Below are 22,757 nucleotides of genomic sequence, written 5' to 3'. Positions count from 1 at the left end.
ATGATATATGCTCATTATCTTTGTGTCCATTTTTTGGTCCCTTGTTTCCTTTTACTACTTCATTGAATCTTAGGGGAAAATAATCTTTGGAGAACATTCAGCCATATTCATATTTAAGTAAGTAGTTCCATTTTAAGACAAAATGTAAGTGGGACACCTGGGTGGCTCAGTCAGTTAAACATCTGTCTTCAGCTCAGATTATGATCCTAGGGTCTTGGGATTGAGTCCCGCATCCAGCTCCTTGCTCAGCGGGGAGCCTGCTTCTCCCTGTGCCTGCTCTGCCTGCAGCTCTCCCTGCTTGTGTGCACTCTCTCTCTATCTCTCTGACAAATAACTAAATAAAATCTTTAAAAAAAAAAAAGACAAAATGTAAATAATATATTGAAGTTTAGAATAGGTGGCAAGCTATCCAGCACAATGTCTGGCTCATAATAAAAGTTCAATAAATGTTTAAACTGGATTAATTCTGTTTAAATTTTTAATGATAGAAATTTAAATTTGAGACTATAACAAAGAAAATTATTATTGATTTAAGGCTTTGGAAACCTGCTTATTTTTGCTTCGTGGTAGTTCAAATGTTAACACTTGAATTTACCTATGTTATTCGTAACATATTATTATTTGTAGTTGTATCACTTTGAAACACAAAGTCAAAACAAGTTTATTTGGGCGCCGGGGCGCCTGGGTGGCTCAGTCATTAAGCGTCTGCCTTTGGCTCAGGTCATGATCCCAGGGTACTGGGATTGAGCCCTGCATTGGGCTCCCTGCACAGCAGGGAGTCTGCTTCTCCCTCTCCCTCTCCCCTTGCTTGTGTTCCCTCTCTCGTTGTGTCTCTCTCTGTCAAATAAATAAAATCTTAAAAAAAAAAAAAAAGAATATTTGGGCACCTCGGTGGCTCAGATGGTTAAGTGTCTGCCTTCGGCTCAGGTCATGATCCCAGGGTCCTGGGATTGAGCCCCACATCCGGCTCCTCGCTCAGCGGGGAGCCTGCTTCTCCCTCTCCCTCTGCCTCTCTCCCTGCTCATGCTCTCTCTCTCTCTCTCTGTATCTCTGTGTCTCAAATGCATAAATAAAATCTTTAAAAAAAAAAAGGAATACTATATTACACGTTTTTTCAAAACCTTTTTCTATACTCTCTTTATAGGTTATATGTAAAGTCAGATGTGCCACTGAACTTGACAAACACAAGTAAGTTTCATGAGTAGCAAGATCTAATTTTTTTTCACAATAGACTTTTCAAGGTAGAAGGGCATGGTAGCTGAAGGTCCTATAGCAATTTTATAGGAAGTCCAGTAGTTAGATTAACACATGGGAAATGAATTGAGTAACCGACAGTTCTCCCCCTTCAGCCATATCGCTGCCTAACACCTTTTTTTGCTGCTCTGCTACAGATAGAGTTTCCTAGGGCCCACACATACTAAAGTTAGATTTTACTGTTTGGGGCACACATGTATAGTAGTATAGTTCCATGAAATAAGGAATGCTTCTGTATTGACTAACATCAAAAATGAGAGTTGGGTTTCAGACCAATTCTCCAATTAACTTGTTGACCATGCAACTCATTTAACCTCTCTATACCTTGGTTTCCCCTGGGTATATGGGTAACTTCAAGGTCCACTTTGGGTTTCAAGTTATATATTATTATTTTTATTACATAATCTGAGAGAATACTAAGATCTGAACTTCTCAAACTAAAATCTTTGTACTTTGAATGTACACTTAAAAAAGATTGCTTGTTACAGATTACACATTACCTTCAATCAGCCTCTTGTAAACTAGTTCCAAAGGCAGACAACATTTTATGATTCCCACTCTTGAAAGTGACCCAAAATAGAAGATATTAGGATGCCAAATAAATTTCTGGCTCATATTAATTGAGGTTATAAACATATTTGAATTGGGAATAGATAGCTGTTATAGCTACTTGATACAAATATCCACACCTTACCTGAAGAGTTGCAGTGGTCTCATTTTTCTTAGGGGAATATAGTGGAGGCATTTCATTTTCAGAGTTGCTGTGTATGCATAGTAAACATGCAACTTTATAGAAAGCCAGGGTATTGATGAGGTGCTTGAAACTCTGCATATACTGTCCCTATGTTCTTCTTTGGTCATGTTTGAAAGTCATGTTTGCTATGGATAGTCAGAAGTTCATAAAAATTGAACATTATTTAAAACACATTTCCCTTAACCTCTTAAATTAATATTAGTGATCAATTTAAATTTAGATAGAGTATATTAATTTTCCAAGCAAATTATAAAAGCCTGGTAATTCTTTGAATGGAAAGGTCAATGAAAATATGTTTAGTAGTTATAAAAATGAAAAGTGCAGGATTACTTTAATTAGTGTTAAAATAATCTTATATTATTCTTCCTGGTAGAGGCAACTGAGTTCAAGGCCCATTCAGTTATTTTTAAATTAATGTTTTAAAGCCTAATGCCATTTTAAAATTGTTTAGATACTAATTTCATAACAGCAAAGATATCCCAAGTAACTCTGATTCTTAAATTTGTATTTAATGAAATTATAAAGATTTTAAGCTGACAGTATTATTGTACCTGAAGTAGCACACTAATTCAGAATTAAGTCTACTCTCTCATTAATATATAAACATCTAATAAATTTATTTTTTTTCTTTCAGAATTCTGTTGCATTTGGGCTTTATATTGGCAAGCCTTCTTTTTTTAGTGGTGAACTTGACTTGTGCAATGCTAGTCCATGGAGATGTCCCAGAAAATCAGTTGAAATGGACTGTGTTTGTTCGAGCATTAATTAATGATAGCCTGTTTATTCTTTGTGCCATCTCTTTAGTTAGTTACATATGCAAAATTACAAAAATGTCATCAGCAAATGTCTACCTCGAATCAAAGGTAAGTGTATTTCTTAAATTTATACTTGAAAATCTAGCTTCAAATCCTCATCCTGTGAAGCATATTTTAATGGAAAGCTTATGTTTTTTAAAAAGTGTTCTGAATGTAAGGCACATTTTTGAGCTTGAAAGAATGGTCACAAGATATTAAAAGGCATTCAAAACTTGGCCCTTACTAAATAATAGTTTTTTAAAAGTTTATATTGAGCATATTGTATTTTCTGTACTTATATCCTCTGCATAGGAGGGTAAATGAAATAAACCAGAATTTTGCGAATGTGTCACAAATGATCTAATATATAAGCCACACTAACAATTTAAGATTTCGTCAGTAATGGTGATAATATTGCCATTAAACAAATTTACCAGATTATGTCTACATACATTTGGGTTGGCAGTGTTAAGATGTCATACTTCTAAGGTGGTGTTTATTTGTATAAAGATTTAGCAAATGTTACTTCATCCCATCATATGAAGACCCTATGATTTTAAAACAGCTAGTCATGTAATTAAATTTATAAATGCCTTGCTTCTGCCTTTCCTTATGCTTTGTTTGGATCCACAAACAGAGGCCGATGCTAACTTATTAACAAAGAACCATAAAAGTCTCTACTGTCGATTGACAATGTGGTTGAGCAGGAATCAGTCATCACAGTGTATATGTGTCACTGGGTATGTGGGTATAGATGTGTGGATTTGGGGGTGCGATTTATATATACTCACGAGCTTGCCCTAATTTAGCATCATTATCTATTCACTGAAGACAAGCAAGATAGTCTCTTAAACAGAACAGTTCTCTGAAATATAGTTAGACTTCACATATTGTTGCCTTCTTTCATATAATCCTAGTAAAAGCAAGGTGCTTTAATTGAATGTATGGTAATCAACTTGTCCTTTAAATTTAGGTAGATACTTTAATTTTAGTTTTTAAACATGTATCAGTAGAATGCAGGATAAATATAGATATAAAAATAAAAACATATATTCAGAGAGAGAGAGAGACTTTCAAACCTATTAATCTTACCTGGAAAATTATTGTATCCAATTTCCATCCTAAAAAGTTCCCAAAATGTAAATATTTTTGCTAATTCTGGCTTCAGCTTAGTGTTAAAAATGGTAATGTTATGGTATATAATCTTTTGGTGTAGCAACAGCATCTCCACTTAATGTAATAACATCGCCATAACATTCATACCTTGTGCTTATGTAGTGATAAAGCATAAATAGATGTGGTTGAATTTAAAAGGCTTCTTTTTGGGGTGCCTGGGTGACTCAGTCGTTAAGCGTCTGCCTTCGGCTCAGGTCCTGGGATCGAGCCCCACATGGGGCTCACTGCTCAGTGGGAAGCCTGCTTCTCCCTCTCCCACTCCCCCTGCTTGTATTTCCTCTCTCATGGTGTCTCTCTCTGTCAAATAAATTAAAAAAAAAAAAATCTTAAAAAAATAAATAAAAGGCTTCTTTTCTGGATATCTAACAACTTTTAAAGTTTGGATTTACTTACTTTGAAATAGATATTTCTCTGCATATAGTAAAGTTGCCAATCCGAGAGGAAAATCTCATCTGATAACTCCTCCAGAATTATTTCAAACATCTTCCTCTATCGTATGAAAGGTATTCATTTTTTTATTATTATTATTTTAGAAGTCTTACATTTAAAAGGTGCATGGATTCAGAATTCTCTAGGAACATTGGAGAGACATGCTTAAATACATGCCTTTAAAGGTAAATATAATATGAGATACTAGATTATTTGTATTACATTGTATTGTTATGTAGTTCTTGGTCTTCCTAACTAGGTCATAAACTTACTTATTCAAAGAGTACATCATGTTGCTTCCATGTTCTCCTTGTAAAATCACTAGGCCCATTTTTATTTTTTGACTTCTGTACAGGAATAGCCATTTCTTTTATTCAATCAACAAATATAGGCTGAACATCTACCTCTGCCACTTTCAAACTGAGTCTGCTTCCTACTATCCCTAAGAGCATTTCCTTAAAGCTCAGACTTTGGTCTTGTTTTTCTTTTTATTCTTCTTTCCTTCTCCTACATATTCAGGGATAATGAGATCTTCCATGATTTGTTTCAACTCAATCTTACCTACCTTATTTCTAAATGACACACAATATTCTTTCCTGTCTCTGTATCCTTAGGCTGTTTCATTTTCCAGGAACATCTCTCCCCCACCCAGTGCTCTATACCTGTGGGTACTCATCTTACCAAACTTTGAAGGCATAACTCTAGTGTTTCCCGTTTTTATGAACTTAATTTGATTCCTTCTCCTTCACTTCAAAAATAAAATTTAGAAACAACTATCTGATTTCTCCTTAAAAAAATTTTTGTTTATTTGGTTAGCAACTAGGACAGTGCTGTGTATTGGTTCTCTTTTTCAAAGTAGCAACTCGGGGGGGTTTTAAATATTAGTTATTGTCAATTTGAATAGTTTATTTCTGCTCTTTCATTTTTTTATTTTCTTACATATTTAAGGTTTTTACTTTGTCCTTTGTCTGTGTTCTTACATAGATACATGATTTATTATTTTGTAAACAAGATATTTAGAGTGATATGTTTTCTCAAGTACTGCTTTGGCAGCTTCCCATCATCTTGTTATATTGTACGAACATTCTCATTTAACAAAACCAAAGGAAATTTTCTGTTTCAATTTCAGTCATGCCTCCAACATTACATACTTATATATCAATGTGAATTAGATATTATCTTTATCTATAGGTCTTCCTTCAACTTATTTTGGTGGAAGGTCTAAAATTTAGACATCTATCCTATTCAGGTCCCCCGACTTCCATGAGAAGTTACCAGTTTTACCCTCTGCTTGAGTGTCTATGCATATGAATCTGGCTTACTAAACATTATAGAATTTCTGTATTCCAGGTTCTTGAAATAAACTCTTAACTGTTAAATTAAAAAACTTAATCGCCAGAAAGATTACCTGAAAAGATATCTAGTCTTTCCTATCTATTCTACAGTTTATCTTTAGCCCAGTCCACATGTTTTGTACTCAGACTACATTGTACCATGGATAGAATTGTCTGTTCTGACTTGTACTTTGACATCATGCTTTGGCCTATACAAAGAAATATGTAAGAAATGTTTATCTTAAAAGTCACTATTATATAATGTTCTTAAGAATATTGTCTACACAGTGTTCCACAGAAAAGATCTTTTTCTCCAGTTCAGTACCAGGTAAAACAGTATTGATTAAATCCTTTTTTTCTCCGACCACTATGCCATTCAGCGGCAAATATGTGGCTCACCTCTACATCAATCATAGATGACCTTATGATATCCACTTTGAGTTCTGGCTCTACCTCTAGTTTTATCTCATTTTCTTATTCCCCAGCACCACCACACACATACACATTCCTGTATATTTTTTTTATTTTGTGTGCATCTCTGTAACTACTTCAAATTCTCTTTTGCAATGAGGGTGGTATAAATAAAAAATGGTATTGGATATATTTTGGATATGTTTATATCTTTTTTTCAGATATACCAATTTTTAGTTAATTTGGAAAGACCTTAGTGAAGTGTCATAATGATTAAGAGCTGGAAACCTGAGATCAAGGAGATAAGGCCATAAATCCCATCTCCTGTTTACTGGCTATGTGGCAGTGGACAAGTAACAGCATCTCTAAGCTTCAGTCAGCTGATCTGTAAAATAGAAATAATGATAGTGCTGATCTTATAGGTTATTATTAGGGTAAGGTCATACCTTGTAAGGTGGTTAAAAGGACTAAATGAAATTTTATATAAAGTGCTTGGTATAATGCCTAGCACTTGGGACGTGCTTTTAAATGTTAGCTATTATGATCCTAACATGTACTAAGAGATGGTAATGTAGTTTCAGGAAGTTCTTGAATACCTGAAATTGTTGGCAAAATTTAACTGGAAAGGGGTCCTATACATGTAATCAAATTCTCAAAAGGAACAGTGATCCAAAACAGAATAAGAATCATTGAAGAAGTGAATTTCTCTTTTAAATATTTTATTTAAATATTTTATTTAAATTTTATGTGACTCCACCTTATTTATGTACCATTCCACACAGCTTTTGATAAGGGTTGAAGTCTCTAATAGGTCACATTTCATCTAATATTTAACTAGCTTCCCTTTAAAATTTTTAGAAAAAAATATTGTTGAAATTCTGTAATGCATTTTTAATCATAGGCATCTTTGTTCTGAAAACTACTGTATCTTTTATTACAATCTTAATATTCTTTTATTTGCATGGTCATGATAGATGATGCTATCTTAACTTTTTATCTATTGCTAATATTTCAAGTGTATTTCATTAACTTAAAATATAGATTTGTTGGGGTTTTAACAAACACTTTATATGGTAAACAAATCGTTTGTATTTATTGACATGATTATGTGTTAGTATTGGTGTTTTTCTCCCATTGGTTTTTTTTATTGCTGTTTGCTTTGCCTTCATTTCTATGATTTCTGTGGTACATTCGAATTTATTTAATTTTTATCAGAATTATAGCATAACTTTTAACATTAAAATGCATAGTGATGGGCACCTTGGTGGCTCAGTCGGTTAAGCGTCTGCCTTCAGCTCAGGTCATGATCCCGGGGTCCTGGGATCAATTCCTGCATCGGGCTCCCTGCTCTGCGGGGAGCCTGCTTCTCCCTCTCCTCCCCACTGTGCTCTCTCTCACTATCTCTGTCTCTCTCTCTCTCAAATAAATAAAATCTAAAAAAAAAAAAATGCATACTGATGGGGCTTTTGGGTGGCATAGTTGGTTTAGTGTCCAACTCTTGGTTTCAGCTCAGATTGTGGTCTTAGGGTCATGAGATCGAGCCCCACATTAGGCTCCGAGCTCCAGGCTTTAGGCTCCGAGCTCCAGGCTCTGTGCTCCATGCTCCAGGCTCGGGGCTTGGGGCTCTAGGCTCAGGGTAGAGTCTGCTTAAGACTCTCTCCCTGTCTACCCCTCTCCCAGCTCGCACTCGCTCTCACTCTGTCTCTCAAATAAATAAATCTTTTAAAAAATAAATGCATACTGATAAAATTATTTTTACTCTAATATTCCTTTCCATTTCAGAAAAAAATAAGAATAATTATAAAAATATAGAACACATATCATTTTTTTAAAAGATTTTATTTATTTATTTAACAGAGAGAGACACAGCAAGAGAGGGAACACAAGCAGGGGGAGAGAGAGAGGGGGAAGCAGGCCTCCCACCAAGCAGGGAGCCCGATGTGGGGCTCGATCCCAGGACCCTGGGATCATGACCTGAGCCGAAGGCAGATGCTTAACGACTGAGCCACCCAGGCGCCTATAGAACATATATCATTTTTAATGAACAAAATAACTTATCAGCACAAAAACGTTTAAACCAATGTAGATGCTTAGTCCCTATAATGATAGGTTAGGATTATCTGTATAAAAGACCAGTCAGTGGCCTGGTTGGAATAAAAGTTAAGCTTTTAGGTTTATTTCTCTGGTCAGGGATATGCACAATTTTATATCTAGGTGAGATTGTAAAAGGAATCATTTTCTGATACTTAGTATCAGATCAGCTTGTCTCTCAGTCTAGTCAGCCATTTGCAAATAATGCATTCTCTCTCTCCTGAATTCATAAGTTTTAATTACTATGTAAACCTTTCTGTCCAATGTTCACTCAACCCTTTATCTATATTAATTTAATGTATTGGAATGGGAAACAGCATCAGCATCTTGCAGAGACACAGTAACATTCAATTTGACTGATATTTCTGATCTTTCATGCAGACCAGCTGATCCTATAAAATCAAGGCAGTGGTTTATAGTAATTTAAGTCATAATTAAAGAAATAGGCTAAAATACTATGAGTGTCTCTCTTCCACCACCTCGAAATATGATTTAACCAGAATTTGGGGAGGATTCTGGTAGGGAAATAGAGGCTGCACCATCCTCTGTAATGGTATGATTACCACTTTCCCAGTACTTTGCTATAATTTCTCCTGAATTATGAGTATTTACTCTATCCATCTTAAGTTGTGGCACTTCTTTACTTTGCTGCCTTCATTACTCCAGTTCTTATACCCCAAGTCTTACTTATTATTCTGTTGCTGAGTAGACCCACCACACACTTGTCCCATTTTTAAAAATCCATAAGAGCCAGAGATCTAATTTCATTGTCTTTGCAGCATGAAACTATTTTTGAAACTGTTTAGATCTTATAATTATCAAAATTCAGTTGACCCTTGAACAACAGAGGGATTAGGGACACTGACCCACTACACAGTTTAAAACCCACATATGACAGGGTGCCTGGGTGGCTCAGTTTGGTTAAGTGGCTGACTCTTGATTTTGGCTCAGGTCATGATCTCAGGGTCCTGGGATCGAGCCCCATGTTGGGGCTCTGCTCAGCGGGGAGTCTGCTTGAGATTCTCTCTCACAATCTCCCTCTGCCCCTTCCCCCACTCATAGTCTCTCTCATAAATAAATAAATCTTTTTAAAAATTAAAATAAAATAAAATCCACATATAACTTTTGACTCCCCAAAAACTTCTTCTAATATCTTTGTTTCTTTTTAAGCATAGGTGACACACTGACTCCCCAAAAATTTAACTACTAATAGCCTACTGTTGACTGGAAGCCTTATCAATAATAAAAACAATCAGTTAACATATACTTTGTTTGTATATTATATGTATTATATACTGTTTTCTTATAATAAAGTAAACTAGAGGAAAGAAAATGTTATTAAGAGGATCATAAGTAAGTAAGGGGTGCCTGGGTGGCTCAGTTGGTTAAGTGTCTGCCTTCAGTTCAGGTCATGATCCTGGGGTCCTGGGATTGAGCCTTGAGTCGGGCTCCCTGCTCAGCAGGGAGTCTGTTTCTCCCTCTCCCTCTGACTCTCCCCCCTGCTCGTGCTCTCACTCATGCTCTCTCTGTCTCTCTCCCTCTCTCTCTCAAATGAATAAATAAAAAGTCTTAAAAAAAAATCATAAGCAAGAGAAAATACATTTACAATACTGAGTATTAAACAAAAAAATCTGTGTATAAATGGACCCATGGAATTCAGACCTGTTGTTCAAGGATCAACTGTATTATTTTTTAATTTGCTAATCGCTATTACTTTGTTTTCTGATTGTTGATGCTTAGTTTGGCATTTTTGGTATTACTTTGTTTTCTTATTGTTGCTTAGTTTGGCATTTTAATTTCAAAATGGAAATAGCATTTGTGAGATTGTTTCAAAAAAATATACGTAGGATTCTGCTTCTGGTAATGGCTGAGTAGCTTCTATTGGACAAACCTTCCACAGATAGCAATGATAAATTCTGGACAAAATATAAAAACACTGAAGGCACTGGAGAGCAACCGCTTAGAAGAAGAAAATGACACTGAGTAAGTTTCCTGTTTTTTACAGCTTCTAGCCTGAGGGAAGTTCTCATCCATGGGGCAGCCAAAACTTGAAGAGTTTTACTTGCTTGATGAATCAGAAGACAAAATTCAAGTAACTACCACAGATGGGAAATGAGTGGGAAATATCAGGAAGAAGACACCCAGATAGAGGAAGCTACAAATTCTGATGACAAATTCTGCCAAATTTTTATCTGATACCTGAACTACATATGAGCAGGACAGAATTAAAGCAGCATAGTTAAGGATATTCCAGCTGCTATCCATTCTTAGGAGATGGTTTGGGATTTGAGTCTAGCCAAGTTAATTTTTGCTTAAAAAAAAAAAAAAGGAAAAGAAAAAAAAAATCAGTAATTTTCAGAAGAATATAACAGAATCCAAACTCTCTAAAACATGTCACTGGCAAGGTCCAGAACACAATCCAAGGTAACTGGATATATGAAGAAACAGGAAAAATACAACTCATACTCAAAAAGCAAAAAACAATCATTGGAGGCAATTCCCCCTTCCAGATGACTTAGATGTTGGCCATATCAGACAAAGATTTTATAATATGCTCAAGTATGGTTAAGGAAAATATACTTTGATAGATAAATAGGAAGTCTCAGGAGAAATAGAAACTATAAAACGAAATTCTAGAATCAAAAAGTACAATATTTAAAATTAAAAAGTCACCAGTTGGGCTTAACAGCAGATAGGGGATGAAAGAAGAAAAAAGTCAATGAACTTAAATCAACAGAGAGTATCCAAATTGAAGAACAGAGGAGGGTGAGGGGAAAGATGATAATAAAATGAACAGAGTCTCAGGACCTAAGTATGTATAAGTGGAATCCCCAAAGGAAAAGAGAGAAAAAATGAGGTTGGAAAAAATATTTGAAGAAATCATGATTGAAATTTTTCAATTTTGATGAAAGACATAAATTTACAGTTTCATGAAGCTCAGCAACCCCAATCAGGATAAATATAAAGAAAGTTTCACCTAAGTTCATTATAGTCAAAGTACTTAAAACCAAAAATAAAAAGCAAATCTTGAAAGCAGAGAAAAATGACACATACATAAGGGAACATTGATTCAAATGATCAATCACTTCTCATCAGAAATAAAGGAGGCCAGAAGACATGGAAACATCTTTAACATGCTGAAGGAAAAATGTGGTCAACTCTGAAATCTATATCCAATCAAAATATAACGAATATAAAGCATGATGAAAAATAAAAGCATCTTCCAATAGAACTAAGAGGGTTAGTTACCAGCAGACCTGCATTATAAGAAATGTTAAGGAAATTCTACAGACTGAAGGGAAATAAAGTCAGTTTGAATTTCATCTCTTCAGGAAGGAATGAAGAATACAAGAAATAGTAAATATGTGGGTAAATATAATTTCTTAATTTCTAAAAAAGAAATATGACTGTGCAAAGCAAAACATAATGTGAGGCTTACATATGTACATATATAATTCTCTATATAGTATATATAACAACCATAGCAACTATAGCATAAAGGACAGGGGATAAATGTATCATATGGTTACAAAGTTCTTACATTTTATGTCAAGTGGTATGATATTAACTATTACTTAGACCATGAAAAGTTAAGGATATATATTATAATATCTAGAGTAGTGGTTCTCAAACTTTTTAGTCTCAAGACCCCATTACTTCCCTGAAAATTATTGAGAACCCCAAAGAGCTATTGTTTATATAGATTATAGTTACCTATATATACATTATTAGAAATAAAAATTGAGGAATTCTAAAAATATTTATTTATTAATTCATTTAAAATAACAATAAAAAATCCATTGTGTTAACATGTTTTTAGTATATGTGCTGCCGAAGTGAGCACTGTGTTAACATGTTTTTATGAAATATAATTGTATTTTCCAAAACAAAAATAAATTAGAAGATCGACATTGTTTTACCTTTTGCAGATCTCTTTAATTTCTAATTTAATGAAAGACAGCCGGATTTTCATGTTTTCTTCTGCATTTAATCTGCTGTGATATGTCATTTAAGTTGAAGTATATGAAGAAAATCCTCCCACATATATGTAGTTGAAAAATGGAGGAGAATTTTAATAACCTTTTCAAATAATTGTGTATATTCTTCTCTAATAGTACACCAAAAATCTGAAGTGGAGGTTTCTTGAAGGTTAGTTGCCATGTGGAATCTAAAACCATATTAGTGAACCTTCTGTACTACCATTGGTCTATCTTGCACTTTGAATGATTGTGTAACATCGTGCATTGATCATTGAAAGAGAGTGGTCACAGATCTTCAAAATGATGATACATTTCATTGGACAATATTCAAAATCACATGTGTTAATATCACCTCCAATCTCATTAGAAAAGTGTTTAAGTTTTCAGAAGCTGGCACACCAGTCTTGCCGTGGACATGAGTCCTTACAAGCTTTCAAAAATTTTAATTTTAATTTGAAAATTTATATTTCACCATTGGCAATAGTGTCAGGTATTTTCCTTGAAGTGAAAGGCTCATTTCATTTATTTTCAAAAGAATGTATACCCAATAACCAAGTCTGAATAACCATTGTCTGTCTTCCATAGTTGTTTAAGTCAAAAATGGTGTTCTTTTCGTATCTGGTTAATACTCTGTGTATAACCAAAGAAAAAGTGGCTACTTCAGCTCACAAGTCAAACAACCACATAAGTGCTTTTACTCAAGACAACCATTCTACTTCAGCATGCAGTAGAATTGCTGTAATTGTCTCATCTCATCACACAGACTATTAAATAGACACATACTCTAGGGTTGGTAACTAATAAATATTTTCACTGCCTCATCAAGGATATTCTTAAGTGAAACTGACTTTCTTTTTCAATTGGAAGTGCATAGCAGTAAAGAATACAACACAATTTGGTGCCACTGCTTTGATTTGTGCTCAGGCCCAGACGTTTTAGTTACCATTGTTTTTGTACCATTAGTGAGCGAAGCAACATAGTTGACCCACAATAAACAATCAGAAGAGTTTTCAACACTTTGGATATTTCAGCCACTTATGTTTCTTCTCAGACATTGACCTAAAAGAATATCTTCCTGGATGATTACCTGGTGCTGACAAAAGACGAATTCAAAAAAATTAGTCTTGCTCTATCAGGTTCACTTATTTGTAAGACAAAAAACAAATCTGTAGACAAGATATTAAATCACTCTTTGTTTTCAGTTACGTCTTTAAATCAGTGAATTTCTGTATTATTGGAAAATGGCAATGCCATAATTTCTTGAATGGACTTCCCATCCGGCAGGCATTCAGCAATGTCAACTCTGTAAGGCTTTACTGGTTTCTCAACTATGTGTGCTTTCTCAACCAATGTATAGTCAATGCTATATATTATAGCAATATAATAATGTAGTCTGTGAAATGTTTGAATGGCTTTTTCGTTCCTAGTTTGGAAAGTTATAAAAACAATTTTTGACATTTAAAGTGCTCACCACACCTGCATTTAAATTTTCAATTCCTTTTGCTTTTAAACTCTGAATGATTGGTCTCAAAATGATGCTGCAGCCTCACTGGGCCATAATACTATTCAAAAAGTTTCTCTCACAGAAGACACAATAAGGTAAATTATCAACATTTGCAAAGCCTATTGAAAGATAGTTTTCATTACATTTTATTTGATAAAACAAAACAGAAATCAGTCTCATCCAGTTCCTTTGAGGTAGATGCCTTTCTTTATTGAGTCAGAGAATTCTAATCACTTTCATCTTTCTCAGCATCTTAGAGGTAAACAAGGACATTGTGTGTTGAGAAAGATATTTTTTATTGTGGCAAAATATATATAACATTAAAGTAACCATTTTACTCATTTTTAAGTTTACAATTCAGTGGCATTAAGTATATTCATATTGTTGTACAACCATCACCAGAACATTTCATTACCCCATACTGAAACTCTGTATCCATTAAAAAATAATTCCCCATTCTTAACCCAACAATCCATTCTTAAATATGAAAAAAAATATGTTTTCACTTTAGAGTAAAATATGACTAATTTCTAAAATGAGTTTAATATCAAATTTTAAATTTTTTAAAATTCTTAAATATTGTAAAACAAATCTATCAGGAATACCTATTCCTGTTGTATTTCCATGGAGATACAGGATTTCAAAATAACTAAGTATTGGATGATATTAAGGTTTCAGCAGATATAACAGGTATAACCAGAGAAAACTAGAAAGAACCCAGTAAAAGTAAGAGAACAAGCTGAGTTCATCTCTGAAAGTGCACATATTTATACCCTAATTTTATTATAACAGGAATTCTAGAAAACACAAAAATACATATGCACACAAAATGTTGACATCACTTATCATGTAGCCTCTGGAAAACTCTGCTGTGCATTCTAAAGAGAATTAGAGTACAAAACATCTCAGTATTTTTAATCATTTTGATTTTGATCTTTAAGGTCCCTGGACCAGACTTTTTAAGAACTGCTGCCCTAGCGTGGGTGGCTCAGTTGGTTAAGTGACTGCCTTCGGCTCAGGTCATGATCCTGGAGTCCCTGGATCGAGTCCCATATCGGGCTCCCTGCTCATCAGGGAGTCTGCTTCTCCCTCTCACCCTCCCCCCTCTCATGTGCTTTCTCTCTCTCTTAAATAAATAAATAAAATCTTTAAAAAAAAAAATTGCTGCCCTAGAGCAGCATGTAAGGCAAAACAAAACAAACACTAGTTAAGTATAGTTAAAAATCCAATAGATAAATTAAAATGGAATTCTAAAAAATATTCAATTAACCCAAAAGAACACAGGAAATAAGAGATAGAGGAAAAACAAACAACACCAACAACAAAACACAAGAAGGGCAAACAGAAAACAAACAGTAAACTGTAAGATCTAAATCCAAACATATCACCAATTATATTCAACGTTAATGGACTAAACACTCCCATTAAAAAGTAGAGACTGTCAAAATGGCACTTTAAATATAAAAAAGGTATGTCAAAAATAAATAGATGGAAACTAATATACTATGTATTCACTATAAGAGTAGAAGGCCCTTTAATATCAGATAAAATAGACTTAAAGACAGAGTATTACCAGATATGAAAAGATACCTTTCATCAGGAAGCAAAGAGTATTACCAAATATAAAGAGATACATTTCTTCAGAAAGACATAAAAATTATAAATATGGGCATTAAGGAGGGCACGTGATGTGATGAGCACTGGGTGTTATATGCAACTGATGAATTATTGAACTCTACATCTGAAACTAATGATGTACTATATGTTAGCTAATTGAGTTTAAATTTAAAAAAATATAAATGTGCACATGAAGCCAAGGAAATAAAGCAGAAAAAAGATTTACCAAATAGTAAGAAATAAAGGGGGGGAAATTTGTACAATTGTAGTTGGAAATTGTGATGCCCCATCCTCAACAATTGATAAAACAAAGAATCAGTGCAAAAAATCTGAACAACACTATCAACACGCTTAAGCTAATTGACTCTCAATAACTGGAGAGTACACATTTCTTTCAACTGAGCATGGAAATGGTCATCAAAATAAACCATAGTATCGTAGCCAATGAGGTTTATCCGAGGTGTGATTATTGCTAATTGAAAAGGACTGGATTCAAAGAGTGTTCTCTTGCCATAATGCAATTAAATATCAATAACAATATGATATATTAAAAAATCCAAATATTTAAAAATTATACAATGTAATTCTAAATAACTCATGGGAAAAGGAAGAAATCACAAGGGAAATTAGAAAATATTTCATGTAGGGATGCCTGGGTGGCTCATTGGTTAAGCATCTGCCTTTGGCTCAGGTCCTGATCCCAGGGTCCTGGGATCAAGTCCTACATCACAGGGAGCCTGCTTCTCCCTCTGCTTGCAGCTCCCCCTGCTTATGCTCTCTCTCTCTCTGACAAATAAGTAAAATCTTTAAAAAAAAAAAAGAAAGAAAGAAAAGAAAATATTTCATATAGAAGGATAATAAAATATAATATGCCAAAATTTGTAGGACACTGCTGAAATAGTGCTTGAAGAGAAAAATATACCTTTAAATGCTCTATATTAGAATAGAAGAAAGATAAAATTGTGACCTAAGATTTCACCTTAGAAACTACAAGGGGAAACTAGGAAAAAGTTAAAAAAAAAAAAAAAGGAGACAAAATAAGTAGAAGGACTGCGATAATAAAGATAAGAATAGAAATCAGTGAAACAGAAAATAAACAATGAAGAAAATAAAACCAAAAGTTAATTCTGTGAATGGATCAACAAATTTCATGTACAGAAAAAAGCAGAGTGAAAATACAAACTGCCAATACCATGAATGAAAGAGAGAATATCACTATAGATCTTACTAGGCATTAAAAGAAAAATGAAGGAATATTATGAACAACTCTTTGTGGGTAAATTTGACAACTTAGAGGAAATGGACAAATTGCTTTAAAAATACAACTTAACAAATTGCTAGAAGACAAAATATAAAATCTGAATAGCCCTTAAATTTCTTAAGGAAATTTAAGTTGTTATCAGAAATTTCCCTCAAAGAAAACTCTAGGGCCAGATGGTTTCACTGGTTAATTTTATCAAATATTTTTAAAAATAATAAACAAGTTCTTTTGAAAATAGAGAAGGAAGGAACATTTTCCAACATATTTAATGAGGACAGCTTTACTGTGATACCAAAACTTCACAAAGATATTATAAAACAAATAAAAATTACAAACTAGTGTCCCTTATACTTACAGACACAGAATCTAAGCAACACATAAAAAGAATAATAAATCATGACCAAGAAGAGTTTATCCCAGGAATGCGGCATTGGTTTAACATTTGAAAACCAATCAATTTAATTCACTACATTAAGAGAACAAAGAGAAAAAAACAAATAATAAATTGAATTGATGTAGAAAAAGTATTTGACAAAATTCAGCACCCTCCATGATTTAAAAAAAAAAACAAAACGGAATAGAGAATACTAGGAACATTCCTCGATCTGATAAAAAGACATCTATAAATACCTACAATCAATATCATACTAAAGTATTGTTTTGTCCCTAGGATTGGGAACAAAGCAAGGATGCCCATTCTCACCATTTCTATTCAATATTCCAATAAAACAAGAAAAAGAAACAAAAGGTATAAAATTGGAAATAAAAAAGTAAAACTGTCCACTAATTGCAGACAACAGAATTGCTTATGTAGAACATCTTAAATAACTAAATATTTAAATAGCTAGATAGCTACTAGAACTTTGAATGTAGCAGGTTCTCAGGATACAAGGTCAAAATACAAAATTATATTGTATTTTTATAGATATCAAGAGCAGATAACTAGAAGATGAAATTCAAAAAAATAACCCCATTTATATTAACATCAAAAAACAAAATACTTAGGAACAAATTTTCCAAAAAATAATACCTCTATACTGAAAACTACAAAATATTGCTGAGAGAAAGTAAAGAAGACCTAAATCAATGGAGACCATTGTTCATGGATCGGAAGATGCAGTATGGTTAAGATGGCAATTCTCCCCAAAATGATCTACAGATTCAAAGCAATACTAATCATAATTCTATCATGAGGTTCTTAAAAATGGAAATTGGCAATTTTATTCTAAAACGTATGTGGAAATGAAAAGGACCTAAAAATATTTTTAAAGTAGTGCTTTCTAGGGACGCCTGGGTGGCTCAGTTGGTTGAGCGTCTGCCTTTGGCTTAGGTCATTATCCCAGGGTCCTGGGATGGAGTCCCGCATCGGGCTCCTTGCTCGGCAGGGAGTCTGCTTCTCTCTCTGCCTCTGCCTGCCGCTCCCCCTGCTTGTGCTCATTCTCTCTCTCTTTCTCTATCTGATAAATAAATAAAATTAAAAAAAAATAAAGTAGTGCTTTCTAATAGAAGTTTGTGTGATGATGAAAGTATTTTATATCTCCATTATTCAGTATTGTAACTAGCCATATGTTAACTATTGAGCACTTGAAAGGTAGCTGTTGTGACAGAGGATTTGATAATTTAATTTTTAAATATTTTATTTAAATTCAATTAATTAACATATAGTGTATTATTAGTTTCAGAGGTAGAGTGTAGTGATTCATCGGTTGCATATAATATCCAGTGGTTCTCCCACTCCTTCTCCCTCTGCGCCTTCCTGCCCCTCATGCGCGGTGCGTTCTCTCTCTCTCAAGTAAATAAATAATTTAATTTAATTTAATTTAACTTAATTTAAATGTAAATACTCATATGTAGCTAATGGCTATTATATTGAACAATGCAGAAAGAAACCCTTAAAAAGCAGGGACTTACACTACATGGCTTTGAAATTTAGTATAAAGCTACAATAATTAAAACACTCTGTGACTAGCATAAAGAGGCAAACAGATCAATGGAACAGAACAGAAAGCCTAGAAATCAATCCACACTTACAAGGTCTTTTGATTTTTGACAAAGGTGCTAAAGCAGTCCAAAGGGAAAATGAGGCTGGAAAAAATGGATCATAGACCTAAATATAAATGAAAAAACTCTTAAGCTTCTAGAGGTAAATACAGAAAAATATCTTTACAAGCTGGGAGTAAGCAAAGATCTCTTAGGTCATAGAAAGTAATCAGAAGGAATAAATTGATAAATTAAACTTAATTAAAAGTTCAAATTTCTCATGCAAATAAAAGACTAAGAAAATGCAAAGGCAAACCACAGACGTCAAGAAAATATTTGCAATACATATTTCTGACAAGGGACTCATTTCCAGCATATATAGAGATCTCCTACAACTCAAAAAAAAAAAAAAAAAGATAGCCCAATTTAGAAGTGGTCAAAGATATGAACAGATTTTTCACAAAGAAGATATACAAATGGCCAATAAGCCAAATGTCAGTCTTTGGGGAAATGCAAATTAAAACCAAAATGAGATACAACTACACATCCACCAGCATGGCTAAAATTAGAAAGATTGAAAACCCCTAATATTGGCTAGGATGTGGAGCAACTGGAGCTTTCATACTTTGTTGGAAGTGTAAAAGTGTACATCCATTTTGGAAAAAGATCTGGCAGTTTCTTATACAGCTGAACTTATAGCTACCATATGACCCAGTAATTCCATTTTTAGGTATTTACCACAAAGAAGTGAAAAGCACATGTCCACAAAAAGATTTGTATAAGAATGTTTATAGAAACTGTGCATCAACAGACAAAACTGTCATATAAACAATCTCATCTAATTAGCGGAATTAGTGTGGTTAACTGTCCTGGTTTCTCTGGCGCTGAGAAGTTTTCTGGGATGTGGGACTTTCAGTGCCAAAACTAGGAACTCTTGAGCAAACCAGAAGGAGTTGGTCATTCTAATCATCCACCTTGGCGATATGAAGACCAAACTACTGAAACATCCAACAACATGGATGAAGCAGAAAACATTATGCTGGGTGATCGACACCTACGAAAGAGTTCAGAACTAAGTTGTGGTAAAAACAGAAGCAGGAGAGTATATGCGTCTGAGGGTTTGGCTGATCGGGAATGGGTGTGAGGAACTTTCTGGAGTGATGGTAATGTTCTCTATTTTGCTAGATATTTGGGTTATATTGGTGTACACATTTGTCAAAACTCAGTGAATGGTAAGTTGAAATTTCTGCATACCTGCATTTAAAAATACCTGTAAACAAATATTGAACTATAGTAAATGACATACATACCAATGTATTAATAATAGGCATCCTGGAGTGAGGTGTAACTCTTCTTTCCTTGTCTGGTATGGAATTTCTGAAAAAGTGCAGGGATGGAGGAAGGGAAAATGAGACCTTGAGGATTGCTCCTGAGTGGAATTGTCTGTTATGACTCTATTCATTTTAGGAAGATTTTCTTTAACTTTTGACAACAGCTTCCATGTTGCTGAATCCTTTTTTGTTTTGTTTTGTTTTGTAATTCTGTGTTTGCAGGAAGAATCTTCTTTTGCTTTCTAAATTAGTGGGCTTCTTTCATTGTTACATGTATGTAATTTGTCTGTAATCTTGTTTTATTAATTGCCTCAGTGTTACTGATTCTTTGCTCTTTTCTCACAACCTTTTTTTTTTTTTAGTTTTTATAGTATTTACAGGTATAAGCAGAGTCTCTCTATATTATGTCTTTTTAGCAGTCATTTTATTTCTCTGTAAAGCTACTTATGATCATTTTAAAGGACAGTAATGCTTACAGCATTCTAACTTCTTGTTACCCAATGTTTCTTTAATAATACAGCACTTTTAAAATTGGATCTGGATTGGTTTTAGATTAGCTTTTTTATTAACAACTTTTTTGGGGATTCACAAAAATAAAAATGCACACTGTTAGAAAATTTTAGCCTTGACTTTAGAAAATTTTGATCTTGCTAGGGTTTTATTTATTTTCACACATAACTGTTTGTTATGGTAGTGAGTAAGCAATATCTTTCAAGGTACCTTTTATCTTTTAGTTCTCCTTCTTCTCATATATCTCTAAAATGTGTTGTTCTTATAAAGAAGTCAGTAATAATAATGGTTCTCAATCCTACCAAACCCAGAGCACCCTTCTGATGAGTATTTTTAATAAACTCTTTCTATCCTGCAATTAACAGCTTATTATCTGCCTACACACATACCTTCAAAAATTCAACATAATTGCCCTTGGTATAAAGAGGAAATAAAAGGAAGGTAATTGACCAATATTTCAATTTGTAAATTGGGGGGCATACCGTACTAGTCAGATGCTTGTTATCTGTGCATAGAAACCCAATGGGACAGCTACAAATACGGACGGTTGCACTGTGTTGTGTTGGCGCCTTACTTACCACACACAGCACTGCTGTCAGTATCATGATTTTCCAAAATATTTGACCATTCTTGATACAAGTTCTGAATAAAACAAAGGACAAATTTCCCTCAGTTTCCATGGTATATGTGTGTCTGGAAATGTTGGCATCTATTGAAACTATGCAAACATAAACATTGTTTATATATAAAACAATTAGGTTTTGGCTCAGATCATTACAAACAGATTTTTCATCTTCATGAATGTCTAAGAGAACATTGGAAAGTTATGAAGGTTAGAGAGGAAGTCTCTCATGTGGAGAACTCTCCTGTGAATTGCGGATCATCTAGCATCCCCGACACCTGTGTGCTGAATGCCAGCATTGTGACAACCAGAACACAGATTTCCAAAACACCCCATTGGGGTTTTTTTTTTTGCAGTGCGTCTCTTTGGCAAATGTGTCACTTCTCAGAATAATGTTTTTAATGCATAAGGTAAATAGGATTACAAAGGAAACCAGCTATATTGAAATACAGACCCCAGGTTAAGAATCCCTGTAAAAAGTTGATCCTGCACCTTTCTCCAGTACACATACTCCAGTTGAGTGTGAGTACTAAATTGTGAGTGAGTAATAAATTATAAGGTTTTCTATTTGGGGGAACAATGGAAGCCTTGGTATTAAAATATTATGGATTTGAAAGTGCATTTTGTTGTCAGCATAATGACATCAATAAGGGAGTAACATCAACTCATAGAATGAAGCAAATAACATAGGAGCTATATTTCTATTCTAATTTTGTATCTCATTAGAAATTAAGTGTATGAAATGGAATAATTCTTCTATTTCCCATTCTTTTCTCATTATGACTAAACTACTTCTCTTATTAATATCAATTTTGCCAACTTATTTATTCATATATTACTTAAGGAAGTAAGGTAATCTTGACAGGACAAAATCTTCCTCCAGCTGCCAATGGGCAAATTGGCAAATAATTAGTTGTATTAATAGGGTAGTTTAAACACAAGTGGTTCTAAGGATAGGAATTGCAAAGCAGGATGACCAAGAGTTTATTCCAACAGGTGCTCACTCAGTGTTTTCTAAGAGTGCAGTGCAAGAGATGACTATGTTGTATGTGGATGAACAGCTTGTTGTGACAAATGTGCAGAGTGTCATGATGATGAGTTTTATCTCTTCTAGGGTATGTCTCTGTGCCAGACTGTTGTCGTAGGCTCTGTAGTCATTCTTCTCTACTCTTCAAGAGCATGTTATAATTTGGTGGTGATCACCATATCTCAGGATACATTAGAAAGTCCATTTAATTATGGCTGGGATAATCTTTCAGATAAGGTAAGTACCTACCATGTATTGCTAATCTGATAATATAATACTGAAATTAGGCTTAACCAAGAGAATATTTTAAGTGTTTGACTTACAAACACTTATCTCTAGCTACTAACAATAATCATACTTAAAGTTTATGCTTAAAAATCCTCATTTACATGTGTCGCTTAAAATCATTCTTCAGAGAGAACTTCTCCCAAAGGAGTATTTTCTTTTCTTTTTGTAGATAATACTAATAGGACCATAGACCTCTTGATCATAAACCTATATTTTACTAACTTTTTCAAGAATACTGTTTAAATATCTCTAGATAAATTGACGGCCTGTCATTAGCTAGTGAATATGGGTATGTTTTTAACTTGTTAGGATGAAACTTTTTTTTCTCTCAAACCCAAGACCTACATATAACCTAAATATGTGGTTCAGTTTTAGATACTTAAATAAGGGACTT

General features: G+C 33.9%; 1 protein-coding gene across 1 annotated transcript in view; it reads left to right on the top strand.

Moving 5' to 3' along the window:
• Positions 1–22,757, top strand: part of GPR137C (G protein-coupled receptor 137C) — a 66,820-nt gene that overhangs the window by 39,049 nt on the left and 5,014 nt on the right. The window contains exons 2-4 of the mRNA XM_006735565.3: positions 1,145–1,188; positions 2,643–2,871; positions 22,163–22,312. Of these exons, the coding sequence (XP_006735628.2) occupies positions 1,145–1,188; positions 2,643–2,871; positions 22,163–22,312 (423 nt within the window). The remainder of the gene's footprint in view (positions 1–1,144; positions 1,189–2,642; positions 2,872–22,162; positions 22,313–22,757) is intronic.

Source organism: Leptonychotes weddellii, chromosome 9 (assembly GCF_054177405.1).
Source record: "Leptonychotes weddellii isolate Sample4059 chromosome 9, ASM5417740v2, whole genome shotgun sequence".
Classification (NCBI taxonomy): domain Eukaryota; kingdom Metazoa; phylum Chordata; class Mammalia; order Carnivora; family Phocidae; genus Leptonychotes; species Leptonychotes weddellii.
This window is presented reverse-complemented; position numbering and strand designations above follow the sequence as displayed.